Consider the following 26,196-nt stretch of genomic DNA (forward strand, 5'->3'; position numbering starts at 1 on the left):
CTGGCAGTGAGAATCAAACCTTGGTGTTCATTGTAGTGCTGCCACTGACACACTCACATTTTTTCCTGTGGCCATTATGTCACCACCTACTTGATGAAAAAGTGTTAACCCTTTGGCTTGGCGTGGCCATTCACAGGGCACATAAAATTAAAACAGCTTTAAGGAAATTGAGGTTGGCTTATTCTCTGCTCGTGTCACTTTTAATAAAGCCAGTTGATAATTGAGAAAGCAAAGTGCGGGCCAGCACTAGCCCCCTCGCAGAGAGCCTCAGCACGTACGAGTGCATTATTCTGTATTTTTAAAACGTACATGGCTTTATTTGTGTAACGTCACCTATGTGCACTTCACGTGTAATTTTTGCTTGAGGAGGCCAATGTGACACTTGCTACACAAACAAGATGAGGCCTGATGATCAATAACTATCCAACTCTGCAGTGTTTTTAGAGAAGGCCAGTGTGCATCGCCTCTGTGTAAAAGTGCTTCATGATGCTGCAGGGATGCACCTGACCTCTAACGTGGAAAACACCGATTTGCTGTCCCACTGCACATGAAACCGAGCAAGACGTTGAGCTTTTTTTTTTTTAAACTGACTTTATGTCGGACTTGGATCGGGCAAAGCGTCAACCCAGTGGTTCTGCTCGTCCATTCTCTCCTTCAGTCTGTCCCGTTACAGTATTGATTGATCAAAGCACTCCACCCCGCCCCCTCCTGTTTCCTTCCTTCTTCTAATCTTACAAACAGCCTCAGCCTATACATCACTGCCCCTTTTTCAAGTCACACGAGGAAAGGTCCTTATAAAATTGCTTTTTTTTTAATGCGTCGTTGCCAAGTTGTTGCATTTGGGCACACACGCCAGTGCCAAGATCATTTGAAACTTAGCCAATGGTGATCAATGTCAACATGGAAGTTGAGCGCCATCTTGTGCTCGAAAGTGCACACGACATGCCTAAAATCCAGCAATGCCACCCGAATCATCACAGTTCAGCGTCCATGAACACATAATATGGCAATTGGTCCGTTTTGACGGTTTTCAAGAATATCCTCATCATAATTGTTGATGTCAATTTACGTGCTACGAATCCGAGATTCAAATGGCCAATCCCACCATTGCCTCCATTTATTCTTGATTCAACACACACTGGTAAATCGTGTGTACAGTGTACACAAACTGTGTAGCGCTTGTACACAAGAATGGCATTTTAAAATAATTTTATTTTGTGTATCGTTACATTTCGGCATGGAAGAAAGGCAGGAAAGGATTTTTCTATTGATGTCAAACCATTATCCATTGTTGCTGATTGCAGTAGATTCATGTTTTCCAGCAAAGTGTCCGTCATTTCGGTCTTTCCAGCCTAGCACTGATATGTCCGTTTGTTTTTTAATGGAATGTCACAAAACGAGAAACGTTTTATAAAAGCTTTTCGCTCTTATCAATGTTACGGCCAAACTTCCATTAGTAAGCTGAATGCCTAAGCCAACTTTTCTTTTTTTACACATCTTTATCTGGGTTGCGTCTTATGCTGCAAAAACACTTGATTTGCTCCCAGGGGATCAATGAAGTGCTATTTTTAAGCAATGACGATCTGGTGACAAAGAAAAGTGGCTCACGTCATTGGATGCTGCAAGATGGAAGATATGCTGAGGCTGCTTCATGTCCGTGCGTGATAAACAAGCTCGAACTTTTTGCATTTGGGCTTTGTACTTTAAATTTATCGTGTATTATGCTCTTGATGAATTAGTGTTTTATTTCAAATGGTAATGTTGACCATTTTACAGTAGTGAAGGTGGGGGGGGGGGGGGGGTTGAGGGGTCTTTCAGATTTCCCATAAATTATTTAATGCAAGATAAATGAAATTTAGGGTAAAGGCTACTAATGAAAAGTTCAAATAGAATACTTAGCTGTAATGTCACTTAAGGGAAATGGAGCCACGGTATTTACGATTGAATGTCTCCCAAACTGACTGGTTAGCACATCTGGATCACGGTACAGACTAGGTTGTGGGTTCGAATTCGGGCTTTGGCCTCCCTGTATGGAATTTGCATGTTCTCTGTGTGTGTGTGTTTTTTTTTTCTGGGTGATCCAGTTTTCTTCTACATTCCAAAAAACATGCATAGGACACTCTAATTTGTCCGTAAGTGTGATTGTGAGTGTGAATGGTTGTTCGTCAAGATATGCCCTGCAACCAGGTTAGGGTGTACCCCGCCTACTGCCCAAAGACCGCTACGACAGGCTCCAGCATGCCCGCGGCCCTCCTGAGGATAAGCGGTGTGGATAATGAATGGATGGCTAGCTTTACTGCATTTTTGGAATTATAGGGGTCACGTGTTCTCATGCACAGCCAATTTCGATTTTTAAATGCCACTCCACTTCCTCTATCTTATTCTCCTGCACTTCAAACACTTCGTGTGGGAAAAAAAAGGCCCATTGCTTCCATTGTTAATTGCTCCTTTTCAGCTCAACACAGAAGCGAAGGCACGAAGAAGAAAAAGAAGATGAGTGGAGGACAATGGGGTCCCATTGCTTCGCTCACACAAAGCAGAATGCGCTGGCTGAAAAGGTATAGACCAGCCGGAGCACATGTATTGACCTGGTGGGACTCTCCTCACACTCACCCAAATGTGAAACAAAGAGACAATAAATCAAACTGTCAGCAGATAAAGCATGGACACATCGAAGAACCAGAAAAGGAAGAAACTGTGGAATTGCTTCCAACTTTTTACTTTCCTGTTAAGACTGTCTGCGAGATTTTTGCGCGTCTTTGATTCATTTTGTCCATTTTTTTTCAGTCTTCAGAGACTCTCTGTTCCTCTGCACTTCTAATAATACACCGTTCCCATACTGAACAGACGCAACACTAGGTAGGCCGACACCTATGCGATCCAACGCCAGAGTTGTTTTAGTGATACTGTCAGAAATGTAGCAGTTTAGCAATATACAAACTTTGGATAGAACTGTGTTGCATCATACTGAAACACGATTCCAATAATTTGACCATTTAACAAAATCATACACTGTAGGTGCGATTCAACTGTTGTTTCAAAACAAATTTACAAACATAACTGCCCAGCAGCAGAGACACGGCACAAGATGATCAGATGCACATTCTCACTAACTGTAAGCCTATTGATATGATGTAACATGCTTGCATTGCATTATGCGCATATGCTTTTAATAACATGATATCTTTCCTTTGGTAGTGTTTGACGTAACTGTGGTAGCACGGGAGAAGATATATCAGAAATACAAGGGAATTTCTTCCGCTTCCAACTTTGCATGGGGGGTCAACGCAGAAAGCAATGGAGCATTTCAACCGCTGGAAAATGTATGTTTTTTTTTAAAATTTAATTTTATGTTTTAAACGGTGTCATTTGATACTCCGTATTCAGTAATTCAGTATTTAATGACATTTTGCCTAATGTGTACTTAGAGGGCAGGATAGGGGGTGTGCAGCTCGAATATTATGATGACACAGGTAGGACATTTGTGGTCAGTTGCTTTGGGGATTGGGGATTTTAATCCTTGATAGCACAAACCGGAATTCATTTTGAATTTCAGACTGTACACTCAAACCCGAGGTGTCCCACACAAAATCTCTGTCCTCGGTGCTCCACATCAATGAGGGGGGGATGAAGGCCAATTAGCATTTCACAAGTGGACCTTTCCTCCTCCTCTTCCACCGCCACATTCCCCGCAGAGAACCACGCAGTCCTCCGCTCCTCCAGTCCTGCATGGGCCCTTTTTGTGGCCGTTGGCAGGGTGACAGTGTTCGAGTGTGCAAACTTGTGCTATTGTCCGCCGGCCAGGGGGAGCCATGGAGACCCCCAATAATATGACACAGGAAAATGTTTGCTGATGGCAATTCTATGGGCTTTGTCCCACTCTTTCTCCTTCATGACGACTCGATTTAAGTCTCTAAATGTTTGACTACAAATGCAGGAGTGCTATCCAGCTCCCCTTGCCTTTGTCCCGCCAGGTTTGAATGAGTAATTCAGCCTTTGTGCGGCTCGATTGAGGGGGCAAACAGAAAGACAAGATTCTTGAGCGCTCAAGCCCCTTTCCATGGTTATTCACTCTTTAGATCGCCCCCCTCCTCCTCCACCTCCACTTCCCGCCGCAACTTAGAGACTTAAACGCAACTTTATTTAAATATATACGTTATGCACAATTTATGTGGTTAAATACTGCATATTGTATGGGGGGGGGGTTTGCACTTATCAGAGAGACAACGTAAAGGTAAACAGCGGATCGCTGCTAAAGTGACAATTCTTTTTTTAACCTCTACATCACCATGACAACAATGTGCGATGGAAAAGAATTGGATAGCAGGGCGCTTGCAGGCTGATTGTGGTCCATTGTGAGGGGCCTGAGGTCGCTGATTGGTTCAAGGGAAGCACCATAACTACAAGCAGTTTATATTCATTCAGCTTGGTCAAGTACCCCCCAAATGCAGGCTGGAGGCTGCAGGACAGAGCCGCATCCACAAAGCAGAGGTGAGCATGACTACTATGAACTGTTCAATGCTTGAAGGTGCCGTGTCTTTGCTTGTGTGAAGCGCATTGAGTTGCCTTGTGTTTGATAAATAAAGCTGCCCCGCCTTTCCTATTATTCCATCATGTATCTGAGAATTCAAGTATGCAGCAGTGGTTCTCCTCATGCATTTGTAGGTTTTCTACAGGTACTATGCGTGCTGATTTTCCAGAGGGCCGTTTTAATTTTTTTTAAAAATCATGCTGTAGCCGTATAATCATCTCATCATATACAATAAATTAATGGATGAAATTAAAAGTCACTGAAAATTGTTCAACGACTGTTAATTTTTTCAGTATGGGGGGTGGTAGCAAAAATGCTTGCAATATTAATCAGTACCAGGCAATTCTAGACCAAGTCTGTAAAGACGTTTAAAAACGTCTTTGGGAGTGAATGAGTTAAGACTAAAGTTAAGATAATTTGCAATTTTGGTACATATTTGAGCAATAAACATGAAGCACATGTACATGATCTGCGTAAACAGGCCACATAAAATGATGTGGCGGGCCAAATCTTGCCCCCAGCCCTTGTGTTTGATACCAGCGCTCTAAATTGCCCATAGTTGTGATTTTTTTTTGATTGGATTGGATACAACTTTATTGTCAAATGTACTGTATTCACAGATGAAATGTGCCCTTTGATTGATTGTGTTTACACACGTTCCTTTTCTACCCGCAGATTTTTCAAGATGGACTACCATTTTTAACATAGACTGATTCCACAACAAATGTTTATAAATACAAAAGCGTTAGATGAAATGGCAAATGCAGACAGCGAAGTGAGAACGTTGCTGAATTTCGTAAACCTGGCGTCCAGCGACATCAAGGCGGCCTTGGATAAGTCGGCCCCGTGCAGACGCTCGGTGGACCACAGGAAGTACCTGCAGAAACAGCTCAAGCGCTTCTCTCAGAAATACTCCCGAGTGCCAAGATGTCACCCGCTCAGGTCTGCTCAGTGTGCCAAGCCCATTGCGGATCTGCATGTTCCACAAGGGCCGGAAAAGGGTGGCGGCAGCGTTGGCTGCGTGCAAACAAACGCAGACAAAGTGGGGGGCTCTGTGGAGCAGGTGCCCATGAGAAAACGCCAGCTCCCGGCCTCTTTTTGGGAGGAACCCAAGATGAGCAAGACAGAGCACTCCCACTCAGGACTGAAAAAGAATCACAGCGCATTGTCGGAGACACGAGAACACAGGAAGGGAGGTCAAGATGAGGATGTCAAGGTCAAGGAGGCGCTGAGATTGGAGCGGAACTCTCACCACGGCTTGAGCGTGTGCGCCTGCTGCCCTTTCCAGTTCCAACAGCAGCACCAGCAGCCGATTCTGCACGGTCACGTGGTGGTGCCCCATCCAGCTCTTGGACTGTGGTGCAAGGCCGAGCCCGAGCGACTAGAACAGCCGCGTGGACAGAAGATTCATTCTCACGTGGTGGTCAAACCCATACCCACCAAGCCCTCCATCCCGTCCCCTATTTTCAGCGTGTTTGGCTTCATTTAAAACGCAAACAAGACTAATTATCTTCATCTCAGCAATCAGTGATGAGACTTTTCCTCAAGCACTTAATGGAATACTTGGGTTTATTTTTGTTCACTCCTAGAGGACTAAAAGGCACTTCTTCATTCTCTCTTTCTCAGATCCCAGACAGTAAGTTGACAGGTTTCTATTTTTAGAACTTTTTAAAGACATCTAAAAAAAAAAAAAATTCAAGGTCGCTTTCATTTTATGAGAATAGATATAAATATAAGGACAAAAATTGATTTTCTTAGTGATAGAGCTGCTTTCATTTTTTAAAAAACTGTTCCCACAAGTAGTCCCGTGGGCTTAAGTGCATTTTTATCCTTCACTGAGGGTTCCTGTGAAATTAAAATAATAATAATAAATCAGAAAGGAGAGAAAGTCACATCAGAGTTTATAAATAGACATATCGTACAGATGAGATATATTAGGTTTAATTTTTTTTTTTTAAAAGACAGACAAATATAAATGTACTTAATAGCTGAGATGCCAAACGAGGTCATCTTAACATCATCAGTCTATCACGGTGAGGTATGTGATCAGTCTTGCAGGTAGAGGTAAACTTGAGAGGGATCGCAGTCTCTGGGGGCCCACTCGGCTGCGAACACTCAGTCTGCAAAGATGACGCAGTGGACGAGGTGACACTGTCGAAAGAAAAATGATTATAAATAATAATGATTAGTAATTAAAATGAATCTGGGCTCTGGTCTTCCTGTATTGGGGTTGCCTGATTTCCCCATGTTTGCTTTGGTTTTATCCAAGTACTCTGACCTCCCAGATTCCAAAAACATGCTTCGTTTCTTAAATGAAAACACTAAATTGTCCATTTGTTCAAGAGTGAATGTTTTTTTTTTAAAATTGTCTAATCCAACACATGTCCAAGTGATCGGTTAGCATAAATGCAGTCGGTTGAATTTAAGTTGTGGAGTAACAGCTCTACCTGCTGCATTTGGATGGTCACTGCAACACTTGTCCAAAGCTCGGGGTTGAAAAAGCACCACGCTGTCCATACTGTGCCCACGATAATATCACATCAGTATTACAATAACTGCAATATAACAAATTGACTGTACATAAATTGAAGAAGGAGAAATTTGAAAATCAAGCACTAGTCCATTGAATTTTGTGAAATATTAACCTATTAATTAGTGAGAGAAAACAAGAATAATACAGTATTTTATTTTTTTTTAAAAACAACAATCAATACAGTCATCACTGTGAGTTGTATACATTGTACATGTTTTAGGGGACTTGAACTGATTTTACCGTGTCACAGTATCAATATTTTGTTCTCAACGTGCCTGATGCAAATGGTCTTTAATTTTGTATGTGAGTGTATGTATGTAGCCACACCTTTATTCCTCGTCTGAATTCATTGGGGGGGGGGGGGGTTCTTTGTTTGTTTGTTTTTTACTCAACACAAACCCCCTTCATAAAGTCTTATGGAAATCACACGTCGTTTATGTGTAATCTTGCTGCCAAGCTAATAACAGTCAAAGAACTTTTCATTTGACAATGTGTTTGTTATTGTTTGTGTCGAGGTGCATTGAATCCATAAGTCAGCCATGAAAGGCTAATCATTTTGGGAGCATAGTAGATGATGTCCATGTACGTTTTGGGTTCTTTTGACAGTATTAGCAATGTATTTATAATGATTTTGAATGGACAAATCATGTCCAGTCCCTCCAGTGACTTCCACCAAAACATGGAGGGTGGGAATGGGAGGGTGGTGGGTGGGTGGGGTGGCCATATTGCTCATTTTCAGGGTGCGGTTTTAAAGTTTCTTTTGGATTTCTCCCAAACAAATGGATTTGATTGAAAGTGCAAGCTAATGTGATTTTTCTGATTTAAAAAAAAAAAAAAGCAAAACATAAATTGAGCTTGTTAGTGAAAAATGTACACTATCGGCCAGATGATCCCTTTAATATTGTGATCGGTGAGTGTAAGCATGGGTCCTCTATGTGAGGGTGTGCGTCTTACATGACTTTCTCTTGACAGCAGCCCATTCGCAGCGGCTCTCTAAGAGTTGAGTGAGTTTGCCGCACAGCTGAACATGAGCGACGTGCTCCAGCAGCAAGTCGATGATGGGTCCAGCCCATTGGCTCACTGGTGGCGTCGAAATCCATTGACAGAACTAAATGAGAGGAACCCAGAGGAACAAAAAGAGAAGTTGTATCAACTAACTACAGGGGTGGGATGTAACAAAGTAAATATAGGCTTACTTTTTGACTGTACTGAAGTAGCTTTTTCAGGTATCTCTAGCTGAGGATTTATTTTTCTGATTCCTTTTTACTTTTACTCCCTACATGTGAACACAGATGCCTGCACTTTCTACTGTTTACTGTAGGCTTCCAACTTTATTTTTTGATGATATAACTTTAAACAAACCAATATGTACCGAATGTAAAGCAGGGGTGTGCAAACTTTTTTGTTTGAGGGCCACATACAAAAAACTGGAAGGATGAAAGGACCACTTCAAAATTCTTAAACTTTTTGAAACACGCTAAAGTCGGTCAGGAAAGCAATTTTATATTGTTTGTATTGTGTAGCCAATTTTATCAGCTTTCTGTTAAAGGTGTTATAGCAAAATATTTGAGGATTTTATCAGGCTTTTTTGGGGTGGCCAGCAGCCCTCTATTTCCCAAATAGATCCAGCTTTGCACTTAACTGCAGCCGAATCCCATTTCCACATTCAGAACTCCAAAAAAAGAACAAACTAGTAAGGTGACCATTTTTCAGTTACTTGAGGATCATTGATGTGATGATGTCTACATCAATCAGCCGAAGAGCACAAAGTGGAAGAAATTATTTTTGCCTCGAAAATTGAATCACCTTTATTCACTAGTGTTTTGAAGATAAATTGTGTTATTCCTTTAATCATAAATGCTTCATTTGTATCTTCGAAGAGAGGCAAAAGATGTACAGAACACTCTCCCTTCTCAGTCTGCCCACCTTCACCATTTTAAATAACCTTGTGGCCCAGATCAAATGTCATTTTTAGTTTTTTTTCTTTTTTTCATGTCTTCTGAAAAATGGATGGATGGCCTCAAACGGCCCCCGGACCATAGCTTGGACACCCCTGACGTAAAGAGAGAGATATCAACCGTGGTTGTGAGCTTGATTACGTGATTGAGCTTTTGGAGGCTTGTGAGCTGGGAAAAAAAAAAAAAGGACAGCAGCGACTCAGCAGAAAGGAAAAAAAACAGGAAACATGAACATTGAGGAGAGAAGCAAGATATTCCCCATGGCTCTTTTTTTAAAGAGAATTGTTCGATGTTGTCGGCTCCAAGAATAATTTGTTGCTAATGCGTTGTGTCTTGTGCTGGCCTCTAAAGCACAAGTGTCTGGCATTCAAAAATTCTGATGAATCTGAAAAAATATACAGGTAATGTGTATTTTTTCAATTGGCTTTGCTAGCTAATGCAGCAGTTTGTTTGTTTGTTTATTTTTTAGTTTGTCAGTTTAGAATATTAATACGCTGTTAGCTACGAAATGAATGAGACTATGATGGATGTCAATTGTATTTGTACTTAATTACAGAGTGCGAGGACTTTGGCTACCTCTGACAAATGTTGGTGCTTCATTGTGGTACCTGTGTTGCTTCATGTGCTGGTCCGTTACAGTTTAAGGGAGAAATGGTGCCAATATTTCTCATGTGGGATTGTTCTGGATGAGGACCTCTGCCATATGGGCAGGAGAAGCAGGAAAGGGCATCACAGCCGTTATCCAGAAAACACTTCAGTAGAGGCAGATTATCCACGCAGAGCGCAACAACCGCAGGGAAAGTCGTGGCCCAAGATGTGATTTTGGCATTGACGTCAGCTCCTCTCTGCAATAGCAGCGACACTATGTCTGTGCTGCCCCTCTGCACAGCCAGCAGCAGAGGACTGACGGGGTCCAGGCCCGTGTTGGCGCCGGCGTTCAAGAGGACCTTGGCTGTCTCGGCGCAGCCGTTGGCGACGGCGAAGCAGAGGGCCGTCGCACGTCCGTCGGCATAGCGTGCCGAGAGAGCGGAGGCCAGCGTAGCGTTGACGTGCGCGCCTGCCTTGAGTAGCGCAGCTGCCACTTGCGGCCTGTCGTGCTCGGCCGCCAGGTGCAGAGGGCTAATGGCGCTGTGCCGAAGCCTGGAACGACTCGTCACAGGGACAAGCAGGGATACCACCCTGAATACAAAGGCACAGTGTAAACTGACACGCTTTAGGTCAATGTTTTTTTTAATTATTTTTTTAACCAAGCATCACCACAAATATACTTGGTTCCCCATACTACTGTAATGACCAGAGAAATAAACTCACTCTTGGTGTCCATGTTGAGCTGCAACATGCAGTGGGAGTAAACCTGAGGTCGCCATCTTATTTGCGTCTGCATTTTTGGACAACAACACTGCCACAATTTCCTTGTGGCCATTTTTACTGGCTTCATGCAGTGCTGTGACACCATCACAAGTCTGCATGTTCACATCGGCACCTAATGACCCAAAAGAAAAAAAAAGCCATTGCATTTTGTCATATCTATCAATAATCAGCAGTACACATATATAAATATTAGTTACCTTTTCCAATGAGGTATTGCAGTGCTTCCAAGCGTCCCATTTGAGCTGCAACAATGAGCGGTGTGATGCTGTACGCGTTGGAGGGGTTGATAGTGGCCCCGGCTCCAACGAGAATGTCACATGTTGCAATGTTGTTCCTGGACACGGCCTCGTGAAGGGCAGTCCATCCCTGAGCACACCGCTGGTTAACGGAGGCGCCGAAAGTGAGGATGAGGCTCACCATGTCCATGTTGTCCAACCTGCAGGCTGCAGAGGAACGGTTATGGTAAAACTAATATTATTGTGTATTCTCAACCGCTCCATGTGACTGAATAAAACCCAAAATATCTCTCAGAGGATGCAAAACAGCAGATTTTTATTATTTTTTAATTAGACTGCATCTAATGTTGTGACCAGTGAGTTCATAATTGCTGTTGCTTGTTTGACAAATAATGGAACTACTCGACCTGTGTACAAAGGGGTTGCTTTGTTCTTGCTGCTGATATCAGGATCAGCTCCGGACTCCAGAAGACACTTCACACATGACAAATGTTCAGAAGACACAGCAAGCAGCAAGCCAGTCTGTTCCTGCAAGGTGCGTTTGTCTGCAGAACCTGGATGTGCTGGAGCAGGAAACAACACGCAAAGCAGATGAGGGACTCATTTGTGAACCAAAGGTACCCATTTGAATATATTTGTAAATGCTGATACCTTTCAATAAGGTCCTCAGGCAGTCATGCTGGCCATTGAAGGCTGCATGATGCAAAGGGATCCAGCCATCTTTGTTCTCCCTCAGCAGACTGTGAGGAGAAGATTCTGCCACCTTTTTAACGACTTCCACATCCCCCCCACGGATGGCCAGGACCACTGGATCAACATCCCTTGAATGGGGAAGAGTAAACAGCTTCAAAAAGTCAAGCATCAGAGTAATGTTAGGGTTTCAACAGTAGGGTTTTAAACTAGTGTTTAGGTTTTAAAACCAGGGCTAGTGTTTCAAAGTAGCGTTGGGGTTAGGGTTTAAAAATAGGGTTTTGAACTAGCGTTGGTTTCTACATTTAATTTTTAGTCAGTCTTTATTTTTCAATTTTTGATTAATTTTTTTACCAAATAAATTTGGTTTGACCTTTAGAACAGCTTCTCATTTGAAATGTTGACCTGACTGTAGACACAACTACTATCACATCCAATTGCACTGCATAATAAATAATAAAAGGCACTTACAATCTATAATTTTGTTTTATATTCCTACAGATTTATTTAAGATTTTTTTCGTATTTTTAAACACCGCTGCTGATATCAATAATAATGCAATAATAGACAAATGTCAAACGAATTCATGCGAAGATCCCTGTACGAACGCAGACTCATCAAAACAACAACGACAACAACAAACGTCCTTGTGGTCAGAAACCGGGACAGTCAACCCGACCATTCAAAGCCACGCCATTAAAACCTCCTCGGCGAAGGTAATAAGAATGAAACAATTGATATTTTGATTTATCCAGACAGTTCATTTGGAGCGCCATTGCGTAATATTACTACGGTCATTGTTAATCGTGTCGTTCATATTCACACAACGGCATCCGGACATACGCACACACATACACGAGCACATAATGAACAAGCGACTCACTCGGCGTGTGACGTCACGTTGATTACCCTGCCGTCTCCTCGCAGTCTCGCCGTTACCTCATAATCATCACCATTACTGTCAATCGATGACTTAGTTCGTCCGTGACGAAACTGTGCTAAATATTGGTAATAGCTGAATTTGGTCACCATGGCTGGGCGCCGCGTGGTGACAGCTGAGTTGTCACACACACAGCCGGACGAGCGAGCACGGCCGTGGGGAGGCATAAAGGCACAGAGGCAGGCGTGGGTGGGGGGATCAACTGTGGTCGCTTGGATTATTTTCGGAGTTGATTCTGAGGCAGGCTTCATCCATATATGTCAGGACACTCACAAGTCCTCTGATAACATGAAGCCTGAACACAACACAAAGCAGACCTGTCTGCCTTGCCTTGCCGGTCGTTCGCCTTCATCATTTGCATGCTTTTTAAACGCCTTAGGAAAATTAAGAACACATTCAAAACCGTACACGCAATACTTGATGACTGACGCTTATCAATAAAAGCAATTATGAAAATATTTATTAATTGGGGGTATTATTATGAATGCATGAGTGATATCAGTCGTTCTCATACTGCACGCAGTCCTACTAAAACCGGTTATCACTTCACCATTATAAAAACATGAAGTTGAATGTTGAAATGTCAAGAATGAAAAGTTGTTACACTTCTGTTGTAGTGTGTGAAATTTATGGCTGTTCAACATCGTTTGAGTCTTATACTTTTTCAGAAATAGTGGCATTTGTGCATCTCTTATCATAATCATAATCATAATAATTATTAAAGAGTGGGTCAAGTGGGTTTTGGACATATACGACATGTATGTCCATAGCAAGGCAATTTAGTTGTTTTTGATTGTCACAAAATCTTGCCAATGAACTTGATTCAGATTCAGAATTGCAATACATAGCCATAGACAGATGTTGTCATTCAGGTACACACAAGAGTGTACAAAATGAAATTTCGCTGCATTTGGCTCAGCACAGCATTTACAAAATATAGTGAAACAAATAAATAAATAGATAAACAAATAATACGAAGAAAGGAATAAAATCCGAATCACACAGAAAAAAAGCTTTTTTGCGTGATTGATTTTTTTTTCACTTCTTTGTTGCCGCTCTCTTTGTTAATTTGGGTGATTTCTTTTTGTAAAAGAAATAGTGATTTTGAGCACAGTAATCAGTTTTGATATGAAGTTCATGTAAGTAGAATCAAAAGAACAAACACACTCTATTTCTAGTAGACCACAACAGAAGTCATCACTTCCTTTTGCTGGCTCTCGCACAGAGGATATATCATCTTCGTCGGGGCTTTGAAAAACATGTTTGCCCCTTGTATGACCTTTTTTTTTCTCCTGTTATCTGGTGTAATATTTGCATTTTTTACAGCAATCGCATGTGACCATGCATAGCTTATGGATGGCAAAAGCGCAAACCTGTATATACAATAGTACCAGTATGTGTTTAAGATGACTGAATATGAGCGGCCTTCCATGTTGCCTCCTCATCAAACATGAAATCAGCCGATCATATAATCCTGCAGATATGAGGTTTTGTGCTTTGGCCAACTTTATGGTTTGCCCAAGGACCAAAAGAGCATTTAATCCAGGAGGTATTGCCTATTTGCACAAAGTGTGTCCATCTTGGAGCAACACATACCATCCAGTTACAATTGCAAATGAAGTGGATTCATGTTTGTTGTTGAATGAGAAATGGTAGACTTGATCACATCCAAACAATCGGGATTGATCTGTGTTTGAACTTTGTGGCTCTACAATTGGCACACAACTGTCTAAACCCTTGCGAGGATAAGCGGATTCGAAAATGGATGGATGAATAGTGTGCTGGGTTTCCATACATTGCTCACCTGTGTACTGTATTGCCTGATGCGGGAGAATGGTCGACAGCCAGCCAGTTTTTGACATCCCCGTCCAGTCTCTGATAAAGAGACTCACATCTGTTGACTGCAATCATCCCAGGAGCCCAGTCAAATATCCAGTGTGTCCTGATGGTTTGCTAGTGATGTCAGGGGTGATCCAGAACGCAAGATGAAAAGAGCAAAAACTAGTGTGAAGCGTTAATAAGACAACACGATGTATCCAGAGGCCCATTTAAGGACATTCTCTCTTTCGAAATCGGGCTACACTAATAAGATAGCTCTGCAATGTGCTGTGGTCGACATCAGAGAACAGCTCAGGCGATGAGGACGGATACCATTTAAGGACATGTTGGACTGAGTTTGCTCCCATTTGCAGCTTCATGGGGAAAGCTGATGTGAGGTTATGTCTTGGTTAACTTACTTGCAATGCAAAAAAAAAAAAAAATAGAAATCATATTCGATCATATTACATACAAGATTTCAACTCACCACAGGGCCAGTGATCACTCACAGTAGCGTACACAGCTGTCTGAGCTGAAGACAATATTAAAGAGTTCCTGTGATGAATCGCTCGTCATGCATATTTGGGTTTCACACTTATGTCTGCAAAAAAAATGCTTCCTGTGACAAAACTGGAAGTGGTGTGTGTTTGTTGTTTGTCAAAAACATGTCCTTCAAGCGTGTCTCTTTGCGGGCCAGAGGAACTGGACCACACTCACTGTTAGAATGTGGAAGACCACACAATTGCTCAATCAGGATTAAATTAATTTGTTGGTATGGTTGTGCCGCAATAGTCTTCTGAGTGTGACATTTTTTTTCAGCATTAAAAAGGGAATGCAATATGTTAACACGATTTGTATATGAAATGAATGGGTTAGGCAAAGTCTAATCCACTTATCCTGTCATGTACGTATTTGGAATGTGGGAGGAAATCAGAGTATCCAGAGAAAACCAATGCAGGCATGGGGAGAGCATGCAAACCCCACACAGGAAGGCCGGAGCCAGAATTGAACCCTGGAACTCTGCACTGTGAGGTCGTTGTGCTAACCCTTTTTAAAAAAAAAAAATTCCGTCTCTGTTTGCTTCTCTGGACTGTTTAACCATACATATTGTCTCATGACATATGGTATGAGATTATTTTTGGCAAAAGAAAGTAAGAATTTTCACCATGCAGCAGCATGCAGCACCTTTATCCACCCAACCTGTGAGGACACGGATGCATTTTATTTGTTGAAGTATATCAATAGCAACATTAAATCAGGGTGATGTAAATGTACAATGTTGCAAAATATTTTCAAAAACATCTACAGTATATTGCACAAATATACCGATTTTAAAGTAATGACACAAGATCAGCAAACTAGTGCGATTGTGTTTTTCGTCTTTTTTTTAAACGACTCCTATAAAGGTCTTCAGTACGCAACTGCTATGCTTCGTCTACAAGGAAAATATGCTGGGGAAATAAATATTTTCGTGTAAAATAACGATACTATGTTAATTTGTCCAGTTGGAGCGAGTGAGTGAGACTTCGACATCGCGGTAATGTTTCCTGGGAGTAGAAATTTGAGACAGAGTGGGAGCTCTTCTTGTTTTTCTTTCAATCTTGCGGAAGTCATTTGCGACACACAGCACCGCCTCTTGAGGACGTTGTCAGGACAACTGAGAACCGATCCAAGCACATTCCCTTTCGTCCAGCGTTTGGTCTCCGGGCAACCGACCTTCAAATCCAGAAAAAAAACCCATCCGGAACGTTCCGTGATCGTCCAAACGTTGACAAGCCTTTTAAACTTGCCATCAACATGATGACCAACTCGCTTCCTTTCTTGGCAGATCACGAGCGGCTGAAACTCAGAGTGGAGAAGAAGACGAGGAATATTTTTATTACTCAGCCCGATGACTGCAGGTAGGCCTGCTTCCATCTGCATTCAAATCCCATTCCACTCACCTTTGACTGAATTGTGTACAATGTTTATGTTCTCAGAGAAAGAGAGGAGAATGTGAATTACATCCCAGTTGTAAGTGAGGTGAGAGGAGCTCTTCTCTACATGCTGTACTGCACCGTGTACAATATGAATTGCAAGAATATAGAAGTATGGCTGTCAGGTTTAAAAGCATTCATTTGTGACAATTAACATTACAATTCCAAATGTCTTATGGAAAAAATAGCACTCATTATTAAATTATTAAAATTCCAAAGCATATAAACAATAAAACCACGTTGCACTGCTCTTTGTGGTGTGCGCAACTTGGCCACGTGGGGACAGTATAAGACAGAAATGGACACGCTGTTTCTTTATTAACAATTAGACCATGTTTTTTGTGGTTCAATAGAAAACAATGCAGTATAGTATATATGTCGCCTCAAAACGTCATCTCCCAGTTTTTACATTGTGCTGCCTGGTGTGCGGGTATGTGTCCGTGACATTTTTTTTATTTCAATTGTCCAGTTCAGTTGTATTTGGCCTCATCACTCAGTCTTTGGCATGGGCCTTCAAGGTGTATTTTTCCGAAAAGTTGCACCACCATTTCATAGCAGGTGCATGTAAATGTTTTTGGTCTGCCATTAAGCCTCCAAGCAGTATCCTCAAGGTTGGCGTGAACACCCTACAAAAGACTCTGGTTCTGAAGAAACAAGCCGAGCTGGATGAGGTGAACAACAATCTTGCGCTCAAAAGAGAAGAGTTTCAGAGAAATGTGGAGGAGCTGGCTCAGAGAAAGATTGAGCTGCAAATGAAACATCAGGAGGTATGTATCGACCATAGACGAGCTGGGCCTCAGGAGCTACACTTTTAAACATTCATATTTTATTACATCTGCAAGGTTTTTCCTTCCGTCCCTCAGACCCAGAGCTCTATTTTCATCTTTCTTTTGCTTAAACACAGTTTGCTGTCCTTCCTTTTCACCTGTTTTTATTCATACACCTTTACATCCTTCCTCCTGCTTTTCTTTTTTCCTCCCTCACGTGCTGCCACTTCCTTTGTTTTCGATTGACATTATATGCTGTCAGTCATTTTTTATTATTCATCTTTAGATTTTGGACCAACCTGTATCGATATATGAATAAAATCTAGTAATTAGATGAGATATTCTACAGTGTTGTGTGACATGCATCTTCCCACAGACGAAAGAGAAAGTGCTGAAGTTTGAAAGGTTTGTGAGTGATAATGAAGTAAAGCAAACTCAAGCTGTGCAGCAGTACAAGGCAGTGCAGGAGGACAACTTGATGAAGCAGTGCGAGTTGGAGGAGCTGACACAACAGCTGCAGCAACTTCGAGACAGGTGGGAGTTTTTTTTTTGTCTTCGTGTGATGCTCGATATCAACTCCAGTGACACATTTGCTTATTTCAATTGGCAGGAAGCTCGTTTTAAAGAAGAGACTATCCAAGTACAAAATCTATGAGGACTTTTTGATGAAAACGTTGGATTATCTCCCTGACAGTATGTCCAAATTTGCTGTAATGATTTTGTAATAGGGGTGAACTTTGAACAAAGACAAAGAAAGAAAATCACAGAGCTCAAGAAATGACTTCACTCTCCCGGAAATTACACTCCAGACTGCTATTAAGCGCACTGCATGAACTCTGCGCCGCCTCTTTAAGGTCACCTTGAGACAGACTCGGAATGTGCAGTCATGCCCATCATCCGGCGCCACGAGACCCTGTGCTTTGCCCACCAGCAGCTGCTGCAACATTTGCGGCGTGTGGAGGAGGAGGTGGAGCGGGGTAGGCGACAGCTGCATGCCATGAAGCAAGGACACAACTTGCTCAAATTGGTTAGGCTTGACTAGAAAACATTCAAACAATACTTCCAGTAGCAAGTTCTTACTTGACCTGACACGTTACCTTGTGCTTAGGCGGCCAGTAAAGAACTTTACGAACTTCAGAGGGAATTGGAGGGCCTGAAAGAGAAAAACAAGCAGGCAGAGGATAAATTGATGAAGGAGCAAGGGCAGTCCAGAAAGAAGGTATTCACACAAACATTTTGGCTGCACCCACATAAAACTTAAGTGCTGAGTGAGAACAGAAATAAAAGGCTTTTTTTTCCGGTGAAAGCAGTGACTCATTACTCAAGCCACTGACTAACTGATACATGTCAGTTAAAATATGGATTTGTGCATGTGGCACCTGAAGCGGACTCATTAAGCTCTATTCTGAACGTAGTGGGTGGGATATAATTAATTGCAAATGACCAATTGAAGAGTATACCGGTACATAATATGTTCCCTTTTATGGGCTGCAATAGCTTGTCACTGAAGTGATACCTTACTGCGTATAATTTGATGTCCTGGAAAATTGGAATTCCTTGGAGTCCAACAAGCAGGCATGCACGTTAATGTATAGTGAGAGATTTTAACTTTTACTTTGTGTTATTTGTATCAAACTATTGAAGTAGGCAACACATCTATTTCAATATTTTTTCCTGGCTATCTGATGTGTTGTTTTGTTTTCTTAATTCAAATTCTAACACAACAAAAATCATATGTTAGATCAAGTCCGCTTTTTACGATGTCACAGATGACGCAATGTAGCTCAAAATTTTTTTTAAGAAGAAAACAATCTTCGACAAATTAGGTCAAAATTGAAAAGCATTCGGTGTCTTATTTGGGATTATAATGAAGCATTTCATCCTCTCTTAGGCTGCCGAAATGGGCAGCCTTCACTTGGCCATCAGCAACCTCGCAGAGCAGTGTTACCTGCCAGTGTGCGGAAGTCTGGAAAACATGAGCGCATCCTTAATGCTGGACATGGTGAAGGTAAGAAATGAGTTTCAGAGCTTTAACTGGAGTCCAACTAAACAAGGACTGCTTTCAGGAGTACCTCGTGGACAAGGCGGACACAGAGAAGAGAGCGAGGAGACTGAACAAGGGTGCTTCCCAAACAAGGACTAAAACAGCTTTGAATGACATGAAAGCCAAGGCCTCCATGAGCAGCTTTGGCTGTAAGACTCAATTTAAAAGTCGGAGTCAAGTCAGTAGGGTGAGCGATCAATCGAGTTGAGGTGGACAAGAAAATAATAATAATAATAATAATAAAGTCAAGCTGTAATGAGTGTGGTGTTCTGAAACTATTTAATAATTACTGTGAAAATGTTAAGCACTGGTATATTTCACTGTTGCATCTTTACATTAAAATCAAATGAATGAGTCATTAACGCTGAAAAGGAATATGTGTGTGTGTGTGTGTGTGTGTGTGTGTGTGTGTGTGTTGGTGATAATAAAAATTATACTTTTATTTCTTACTGTTATAATTATATTAATTGCCCAGAATGAGCTCCCATAGTCACGATACACTGCTATAAAAATAAAATTGATTTGAATTGCTTGACGGTAGTGGCGGTAAATGCAAAATGGCGGCTGCTATGACGTGGCACTTGTACTGGGCGGAAGGCAGGCAAGCGCGGCAGCTCAGGTATCAGCGGTCAGTCTGCTTTCATCCTGTACAAAGAAGAGCTGTGTGTTTAAAACACGAGGTAACAAGCTTTTAATGGCTTCAATGTTCATTTAATGTGAAAATTGTTGATGGGTAATCATTTGGTCGTGTGTATGTTTATTTTCCTGCCCCGTGGTGTGGTTGTAGGCAGGCACCGGAAGAAATTTGGGAGGCAGGTTCTTGAGCTCCCCCCCACCCCAATAAATATAAGCTAAGATAAGAAAACCTTTATTAGTCTCGCAATGGAGAAATTCCCAATTCACAGCAGCAAAGTTATGAAAGGAAGAAGTAGAACAACAAAACATAGGAGCTGCTGGAAAGGCAGCCACTCTCGCGGCGCCATTTTGAAGTCAAAATAACAAAAACAACATAACACAGAAAATATGACACTTATCACCAAATTTGTTCATAAAATTAAGATTAAAAACTCTCCAGGATATATTACACTGGACAACCACAAACAACTCAGTCTAGTCGAATGAAAATTGATAAAATTGTGAATATGATCAAATTGAATAGATTAATAAAAGGCGAAAATGTAAACTGAAAACATAGCAAAAACTGAAATAAAAAGAAAGCATCCAAAACTATTTACAAAGGAGGTGGTACCATCTCATGGAAGATTTTTATGACAATATCTTCTGAAATTAAAACATATTGTTTGTTTTGTTTGTAGTTTTGTCGATTGACATTGACACGACTGCTTGACATTCTACTTCAAAATGTTTGTGGACATATTTTCCTCCCAACTTGCACATCAAATCAAGTCAGATTTTAAAGACATAAAAATGGTGAACATTAGTGAAATGGTTTTGAAATGGTGTGTATCACTGTCCTCTTTAATGAAATATGACAAATTTGAGCAAACGGCTGGACAAAGCTTTGAAATCACAAATGTCATCAGTAAAACAATCGCAGGTTATGCATTAAGAATGTGGTCTTTGTGGCTTTGATTTAAGGCAGGGCCTTTAAGCAAAGTGTGTTGAGAACACTTGGGGTCATTGGCCAAACATTTTCAGCGGCTCCAAGGTTTAGATTCGTGTGTTTTTTTTGGTCTTCTTGATATATGAATTGGCTGGCGACCAGTCCAGGGTGCACCTTGCCTCTCGCTCAGGGTCAACTGTGATCGGCTCTATTTCACTGGTGAGGTTATCCAATGATTTTACGTATTGTGATTCATTCTGTGCTGTATGTTACACATACATACAGCACATTTGACAATAAAGTTGTATTCAATTCAGTTCAATTTGGACAAAGAACATAATGGGCACCCCCGAGGTTTCTCTGCCGATGTGCCAATCCACTGTCCATCTGCATTTAGAGTTAATTGAATTGTATAATTTCATGCTATGTGATTTGAAGTGTGCGTCGCTCATTCAGATGCGCGTTTTTGTTTTTAGATCTTTTTTTCCAAAGCGTATTTTGTGAGTCTGTTTTGGTCCTACCCATGAAAGGCATATTCCAGAGATGAGATCTCACAATTGTTTCCGCCCCATTTGTTTGATCACGCCGCAGGAATAAGCCAGAGTGCTGAAGCCACTTGAGTCCCACCTTTTATTAGCCACCAGAACAAGACCCCGGTGTCTTCATAGGAACCATGGCTGGAAAAATGGCAGATGAGCTACGCTGTCCGACCTGTCTGAACATCTTTAACAATCCTGTCATGTTGAAGTGTAGCCACAGCTTCTGCCGTAAGTGTGTGAAGCAGTGGTGGAAGCATAAACAAGTTCATTCGTGTCCAGTCTGTCGGAAAAAGTGTCAAGCGAGTGATGCGTCTTTGAACTTGACACTGAAGAATGTGTGCGAGACCTATACACAAGACTTGCTGGACCCTGAGGCCATCTGCAGTTTACACGAGGAGAAGAAGAAGTTATTCTGTCTGGACCATCAGGAGTGTGTGTGCCTCATCTGCAGAGATGCACAGATTCATGCTGGCCACAAGTTCTGCTCGCTTGAGGATGCTGCGCAGGATCCCAGAGAGAAAATCCAGAACGCCCTGCAAAAAGTCAAGAAAACACAGCAAGATTTTACAATGGTCAGAGACAACTGCAGGGAACAAGCAGAGTACATCAAGGTTCAGCAAAACCAGGTTGAAAGCAAAATTAAGAAGAGCTTCAAGGAGCTTCGTGACTTCCTGCAGATGGAGGAGGCAGCCAAGTTGGTTGCTCTGAAGGAGGAGGCGCAAAGGAAGAGTCAAATGATGCAGGAGAAGATTGGGGTTCTCAGCAAAGACTTGGCCGCTCTCTCAGGCACCATCCAAACCACAGAGAAGCAGCTGAGCTCGAACCAGGTTTCCTTCATGAACAACTACCAGAATGTGATGAGCAAAATCCAACAGCTGCCTGACAAACCCAAGATGCCCTCAGGAGCTCTGTTGGATGAAGTCAAACATCTGGGCAACCTCAAGTTCACCGTGTGGAAACAAATGAAGGAGATGGTGTCCTACTGTCCCGTGATTCTGGACCCAAACACGGCCTCTCCACAATTCAGTCTGTCCGAAGATTTGACCAGTGTGAGTTTGAACGTCAAAGAGAAGCGTCCAGCCAATATGGAAAGGTACGGGAACCGTGTCCTCGGTTCTGCTTTGAACTTGGGAACACACGTGTGGGATGTTGAGGTGGGAGACAACACCAACTGGGTACTGGGCGTGGTTGGGGGGGATTCTTGTTTGCCACATAGCTCCTTTGTGTGGGGCATTAGCTTTTGTGACGACAAATACAAAATTGTTTCACTACCTTATAAATCCAAGAATCTGCCAGTCAAAGAGAAAGTGCAGAGGATCCGAGTTCATGTTGACACTCACACGAGATCACTGTCATTTTCTGATTCTCTGACAAACACTGAATTATACACGCGCAAGAACATTCCCAATTGGCCAAACCTGTCCGATGAGTGGACAATGTATCCTTACCTTTACACTAACGACAAAGGTCCTTTGAAAATAATACCACTTACACTTTGCGTTACAACTGAAATCCAGAAATGATTTTGAAGCTGCTGTCACAAAATGAGATACAAAATATCTTAACAAAGAGTGACATTTTTACTAACATGTGTTGCATTCATATTGAGGCTTAAGATCATATAAGAAAAAGAAGTAGATATGTATAGACATATGGGCTAAACTCTGTCACCCAGAAAGTAGAACTAAAAACTACATTGTTGATTTTGTTGGGTGCATTGGCCACCACTAGGTGTCAGCAAGCATCCATATTTGCTGTCACCGTACAGTACAGTGATCCCTTGCTATTTCACGATTCGTTTATCGCGGCTTCAATGCATCGTGGATTTTTTCAAACGTATCATAAAAATAAATCATATACATGTAGTACAGTACTGTATATGTTGCTCTATGTGACTCGCTGTTGTTTTGCTGACTTTCGCAGCTTCTCGCGGACCGTTTGCGGACTTATATGTTATATAAAATTATATGTTTACTGTATTTTGTTATTCATAAACTAACCGAACTTATACATGTTTAAATCTATTAGTATACAGCATTAATTCATATTACTTCAGAATTTACTTCTACGTGCATTGATATCATTAAATTTGACTATATAAATATTATGTACTGTACATGTACTTATATTTCGCTACTTCGCGGATTTTCGTTTATCGCGGGTGGTTTTGGTCCCCATTAACCGCGATAAACGAGGGATTACTGTACTTAGTTTTGAAAGCATCTGTGTCATCCAATACAGAGCATGTGTGAAATAAAGGTACGTTGGTGACAAACGGTATGTGTGGTTTATTTAAAGTTTCATTTAGTATTCTATACATTTACCATTCCGTGTCTTTGAATAGCCTTTATTGGAGGTACAGTATACACAAATGACCGTAGTGCGCAAATATTAAATGACATGCAAGGAGCAGTAGAGGGAAATCGATGAATGTAAAATACAAGTCTTGACAAAAAACTGTTTCCACTGCTGCGGGTATAAAGTATATTCGCAGACATACAAAAGATGCTATATGAAATAGGACCCATTTTCCAGGTTGCATTCGTGGTACTTTACAGTTGAGTCAGTTGAAACACTAAGTCACTGCTGCTAACAAGGTATCTGTTTCTGCTGACCACTAAGGCCACTTGAGTATCTCATCCAGTGCTTTATTAATGTCCAACACTGGATGACCGATAATTTTCTCCCAACTTAACGAGGGCAAAAGAGAAATTTTGTTGGTAAGGCTCTGAAGCGATGTGTTTCGTAGCTGTTGACTTTTTTTTTTGGTTTTGCCTTCCTAAAATGATGCAGAAAATGTGGCGTATCGTGTTCCAATCTTGTGTGTGATAAAAATGTTAAAACTGTCATAGATTAAACCTTGCTGACAGGTGAGGGCGAATCCTTCCCACTTTCTCACAGAAGCCACCTTTTATCCATGAAATCTTCCCTCTTCTCTCCCCAGCTGCAACTGGATTCCTCCCCTTTCTTGTCATAGCCGCGCGACTATCTGTTTCTCATGATCACTTAAATGAAAAAAGAAAGATGCAACAGGATTAGGATTCAAACTTGTCGTGTAGGCTCTGAGAAAGGCCATCAGATGTCACTACAGTATACGCTCTGCCCAGTCTGCCTTAGCTCTTGCGGATTCTCCACAACATCCATCCATCCGTTTTCTGTTCCGCTTATCCTCACAAGGGTCGCGGGGGGTGCCGAAGCCTATCCCAGCCGTCTTCGGGCAGTAGGCGGGGGACACCCTGAACCGGTTGCCAGCCAATCGCAGGGCACACAGAGACGAACAACCATCCATGCTCACAGGGACAATTTAGAGTATTCAATCCGCCTGCCATTCATGTGAGAAAACCCACACAGGCCCAGGAAGAACATGCAAACTCCACACAGGGAGGCGGGAGCCGGACCTCTGCACTGTGAGGTCGACGCGCTAACCACTGGGCCACCGGGCCGCTTTCTCCACAACAGTCCTTGTTATTTTTTAATTTTGAAACTCCACTTTGAATTTAATATACAACTAAAATTGTGAAACATTATTCCCAAAATGCATTGGTAAAAGTCAAGGCCTCCCCATTAATGGGCACTACACTCGTGCAACCGTTATTTTTTTTCTCAATTCATCGTTTGTTTGAGCAGTGTTGAATCACAAAATTCCCACACTGCAGGTGTTTTCATGCTTGGATATTTTCAGTGGAAATATCATGAATCCATGTGTGGCTGTGCTGAAGAATTTTACCTCCTTATCTGAACCAACAAAGTATTTTTGGCTCCAGTCACCAGATTTTATTTTTTTTAATCCACATCATTTATTTTTGTCGGCTCTCCAGATATGAGCATCACGTACAGGCGACATCTCTCATCGCCAGGTGTTTTATTTGTTCCCTCCACATACCGTCCTTGAATGTCACCTGCAGAGGGTAATAATATTGTCCAAATATTTATCACAGCATATTTCTGCCTTTCATGTCTCTCCAGACAGTCTCCAAACGCATCCTTATCCAAATATGCAAAATTGAGGGTTCTAGTATAATTTAGTTTTCTGAATGTGTCCAAAACACATGCGAGCCTCTCACTTGTTATAATGAATGTAGTCTTGTACCATATTTAATGTGGGGACTCCTCACTAGATGCTATATGATGAATAGTTTTGGGTATGTCTCATCTAGCTGCACTCTCATATCTCTGACAGTTTCTTCATGTGTGATTGTCATATATGGAATTTTCATCCACTATATAGCTTGTTTCTTAGAGTGAAGGCTCTCTTTGTCGAAGAAAGACGAATGAAATGGCCATTATGAGGTCTTCCAACCTCTCCAAAAGTCACTTAGCGCGCTCATCCTGGTGGAAATTGACATCTAGTCATCATCATTAGGAAACATGGATTTCAGTAAGGGGCGGCCCGGTAGTCCAGTGGTTAGCACATCGACTTCACAGTGCACAGTCCAGCTCCGGCCTCCCTGTGTGGAGTTTGCATGTTCTCCTCGGGCCTGCGTGGGTTTTCTCCGGGTGCTCCGGTTTCCTCCCACGTTCCAGAAACATGCATGGCGGGCTGATTGAACACACTAAATTGTCCCTAGGTGTGAGTGTGAGCGCGCATGGTTGTTCGTCTCTGTGTGCCCTGCGATTGGCTGGCAACCGGTTTAGGGTGTCCCCCGCCTACTGCCCGAAGACGGCTGGGATAGGCTCCAGCACCCCCCGCAACCCTAGTGAGGATTCAGTGGTTCGGAGAATGGATGGATGGATTTCAGTAAGCATGACTATCATAAATAAACCCACAAAAAAGAGAATCCTCGGAATAGGCCTATGACCTTGGTAACTATTGCTGGCTGGTGGCTAGCTGAATAGAGCTAGGCTTATATTTAATTCATATCAACGACATACGAGTGGAAATCCACATAGGCTGGTGGTATCCAACATGCGGCCCGGGGGCCATTGGGGACCTATATGGTTGATGTTTTGCGGCCCCTACTTGACATAAAACTAATGTTAGGACGGCCCATCATTCTCCCTGCAGCTGCACACCTGTTGGTCGTTATGCAATAAGTGCTTTAAAAGGACTCCGGGCACAACCACTCAGTGTTGGGTCATTGTTTGTTTGTGTACCTGCCATGTTTGTTTATTCTGTGACTTCTGTCATGTTTAGGTCTTGTTTCTATTACTATTAGTTTTGAGCTTCTGCCATGGTTTTTGTTTGATACTTTGGACTTTGTTTTGGATTTAGTTTTCTGTGATTTAATA

General features: G+C 42.0%; 4 protein-coding genes across 9 annotated transcripts; 3 read left to right on the forward strand and 1 right to left on the reverse strand.

Annotated features, from left to right (window-relative positions):
• Positions 1–4,454: 4,454 nt before the first annotated feature.
• On the forward strand, positions 4,455–6,020 carry LOC147196303 (protein FAM181A-like). The gene is made up of 2 exons (XM_086127492.1): positions 4,455–4,491; positions 5,207–6,020. The coding sequence occupies exon 2, from the start codon at positions 5,256–5,258 to the stop codon at positions 6,018–6,020; it is 765 nt and encodes a 254-aa protein (XP_085983618.1). The 5' UTR covers positions 4,455–4,491; positions 5,207–5,255.
• A 7-nt stretch (positions 6,021–6,027) lies between these two features.
• Positions 6,028–19,399, forward strand: ccdc197 (coiled-coil domain containing 197). 3 transcript variants are annotated; one of them, XM_086127489.1, is made up of 10 exons: positions 6,028–6,167; positions 15,906–15,978; positions 16,057–16,099; positions 16,644–16,820; positions 17,197–17,354; positions 17,431–17,513; positions 17,675–17,847; positions 17,929–18,039; positions 18,712–18,828; positions 18,887–19,399. In XM_086127489.1, the coding sequence occupies exons 1-10, from the start codon at positions 6,062–6,064 to the stop codon at positions 19,070–19,072; spliced, it is 1,227 nt and encodes a 408-aa protein (XP_085983615.1). In that variant the 5' UTR covers positions 6,028–6,061; the 3' UTR covers positions 19,073–19,399. The 3 variants fall into 3 exon arrangements, with proteins under 3 accessions (XP_085983615.1, XP_085983614.1, XP_085983617.1); XM_086127488.1 differs by lacking the exon at positions 6,028–6,167 and adding an exon at positions 11,963–12,035 and having other exon boundaries at positions 16,057–16,820; XM_086127491.1 differs by lacking the exon at positions 6,028–6,167 and having other exon boundaries at positions 14,191–15,978.
• LOC147196305 (ankyrin repeat and SOCS box protein 2-like) lies at positions 6,416–14,591 on the reverse strand. 4 transcript variants are annotated; one of them, XM_086127486.1, is made up of 9 exons: positions 12,203–12,516; positions 11,281–11,450; positions 11,037–11,192; positions 10,591–10,836; positions 10,334–10,505; positions 9,631–10,201; positions 8,019–8,172; positions 6,979–7,049; positions 6,416–6,682 (listed from the first exon to the last, which is right to left on the reverse strand). In XM_086127486.1, exons 1-9 carry the CDS (start codon positions 12,508–12,510, stop codon positions 6,647–6,649), a joined length of 1,884 nt encoding a protein of 627 aa, XP_085983612.1. In that variant the 5' UTR covers positions 12,511–12,516; the 3' UTR covers positions 6,416–6,646. The 4 variants fall into 4 exon arrangements, with proteins under 4 accessions (XP_085983612.1, XP_085983611.1, XP_085983610.1 ...); XM_086127487.1 differs by lacking the exon at positions 12,203–12,516 and adding exons at positions 14,064–14,212; positions 14,565–14,591 and having other exon boundaries at positions 6,575–7,049; XM_086127485.1 differs by lacking the exon at positions 6,979–7,049 and having other exon boundaries at positions 12,203–12,514.
• Positions 19,400–20,850: 1,451 nt separating the features above from the next.
• Positions 20,851–23,137, forward strand: LOC147196306 (E3 ubiquitin-protein ligase TRIM35-like). The gene has a single exon (XM_086127286.1). The coding sequence runs from the start codon at positions 21,102–21,104 to the stop codon at positions 22,488–22,490; it is 1,389 nt and encodes a 462-aa protein (XP_085983412.1). The 5' UTR covers positions 20,851–21,101; the 3' UTR covers positions 22,491–23,137.
• The last annotated feature ends 3,059 nt before the right edge of the window (positions 23,138–26,196 follow it).

The sequence above is a fragment of the Hippocampus guttulatus genome, chromosome 13, assembly GCF_054856545.1.
Source record: "Hippocampus guttulatus isolate MCC_2025c chromosome 13, RoL_Hgut_1.0, whole genome shotgun sequence".
In the NCBI taxonomy this organism is placed as follows: Eukaryota; Metazoa; Chordata; class Actinopteri; order Syngnathiformes; family Syngnathidae; genus Hippocampus; species Hippocampus guttulatus.

What these genes read in the sequence shown, in the direction of transcription:
- LOC147196303 (XM_086127492.1), top strand. Translation starts at nt 5,256, where the DNA reads ATGTTTATAAATACAAAAGCGTTAGATGAAATGGCAAATGCAGACAGC.
- LOC147196305 (XM_086127484.1), bottom strand. Translation starts at nt 12,510, where the DNA reads ATGAAGCCTGCCTCAGAATCAACTCCGAAAATAATCCAAGCGACCACA. An exon ending in GCAATACCTCATTGGAAAAG is followed by an intron (nt 10,506 to 10,590) that starts GTAACTAATATT and finishes TTGGGTCATTAG; the next exon opens with GTGCCGATGTGAACATGCAG. An exon ending in CAGCACATGAAGCAACACAG is followed by an intron (nt 8,173 to 9,630) that starts GTACCACAATGA and finishes CCTCTCATTTAG; the next exon opens with TTCTGTCAATGGATTTCGAC.
- ccdc197 (XM_086127488.1), top strand. Translation starts at nt 16,413, where the DNA reads ATGCAGTATAGTATATATGTCGCCTCAAAACGTCATCTCCCAGTTTTT. An exon ending in TGCAAATGAAACATCAGGAG is followed by an intron (nt 16,821 to 17,196) that starts GTATGTATCGAC and finishes ATCTTCCCACAG; the next exon opens with ACGAAAGAGAAAGTGCTGAA. An exon ending in GTTGGATTATCTCCCTGACA is followed by an intron (nt 17,514 to 17,674) that starts GTATGTCCAAAT and finishes CGCCTCTTTAAG; the next exon opens with GTCACCTTGAGACAGACTCG.
- LOC147196306 (XM_086127286.1), top strand. Translation starts at nt 21,102, where the DNA reads ATGGCTGGAAAAATGGCAGATGAGCTACGCTGTCCGACCTGTCTGAAC.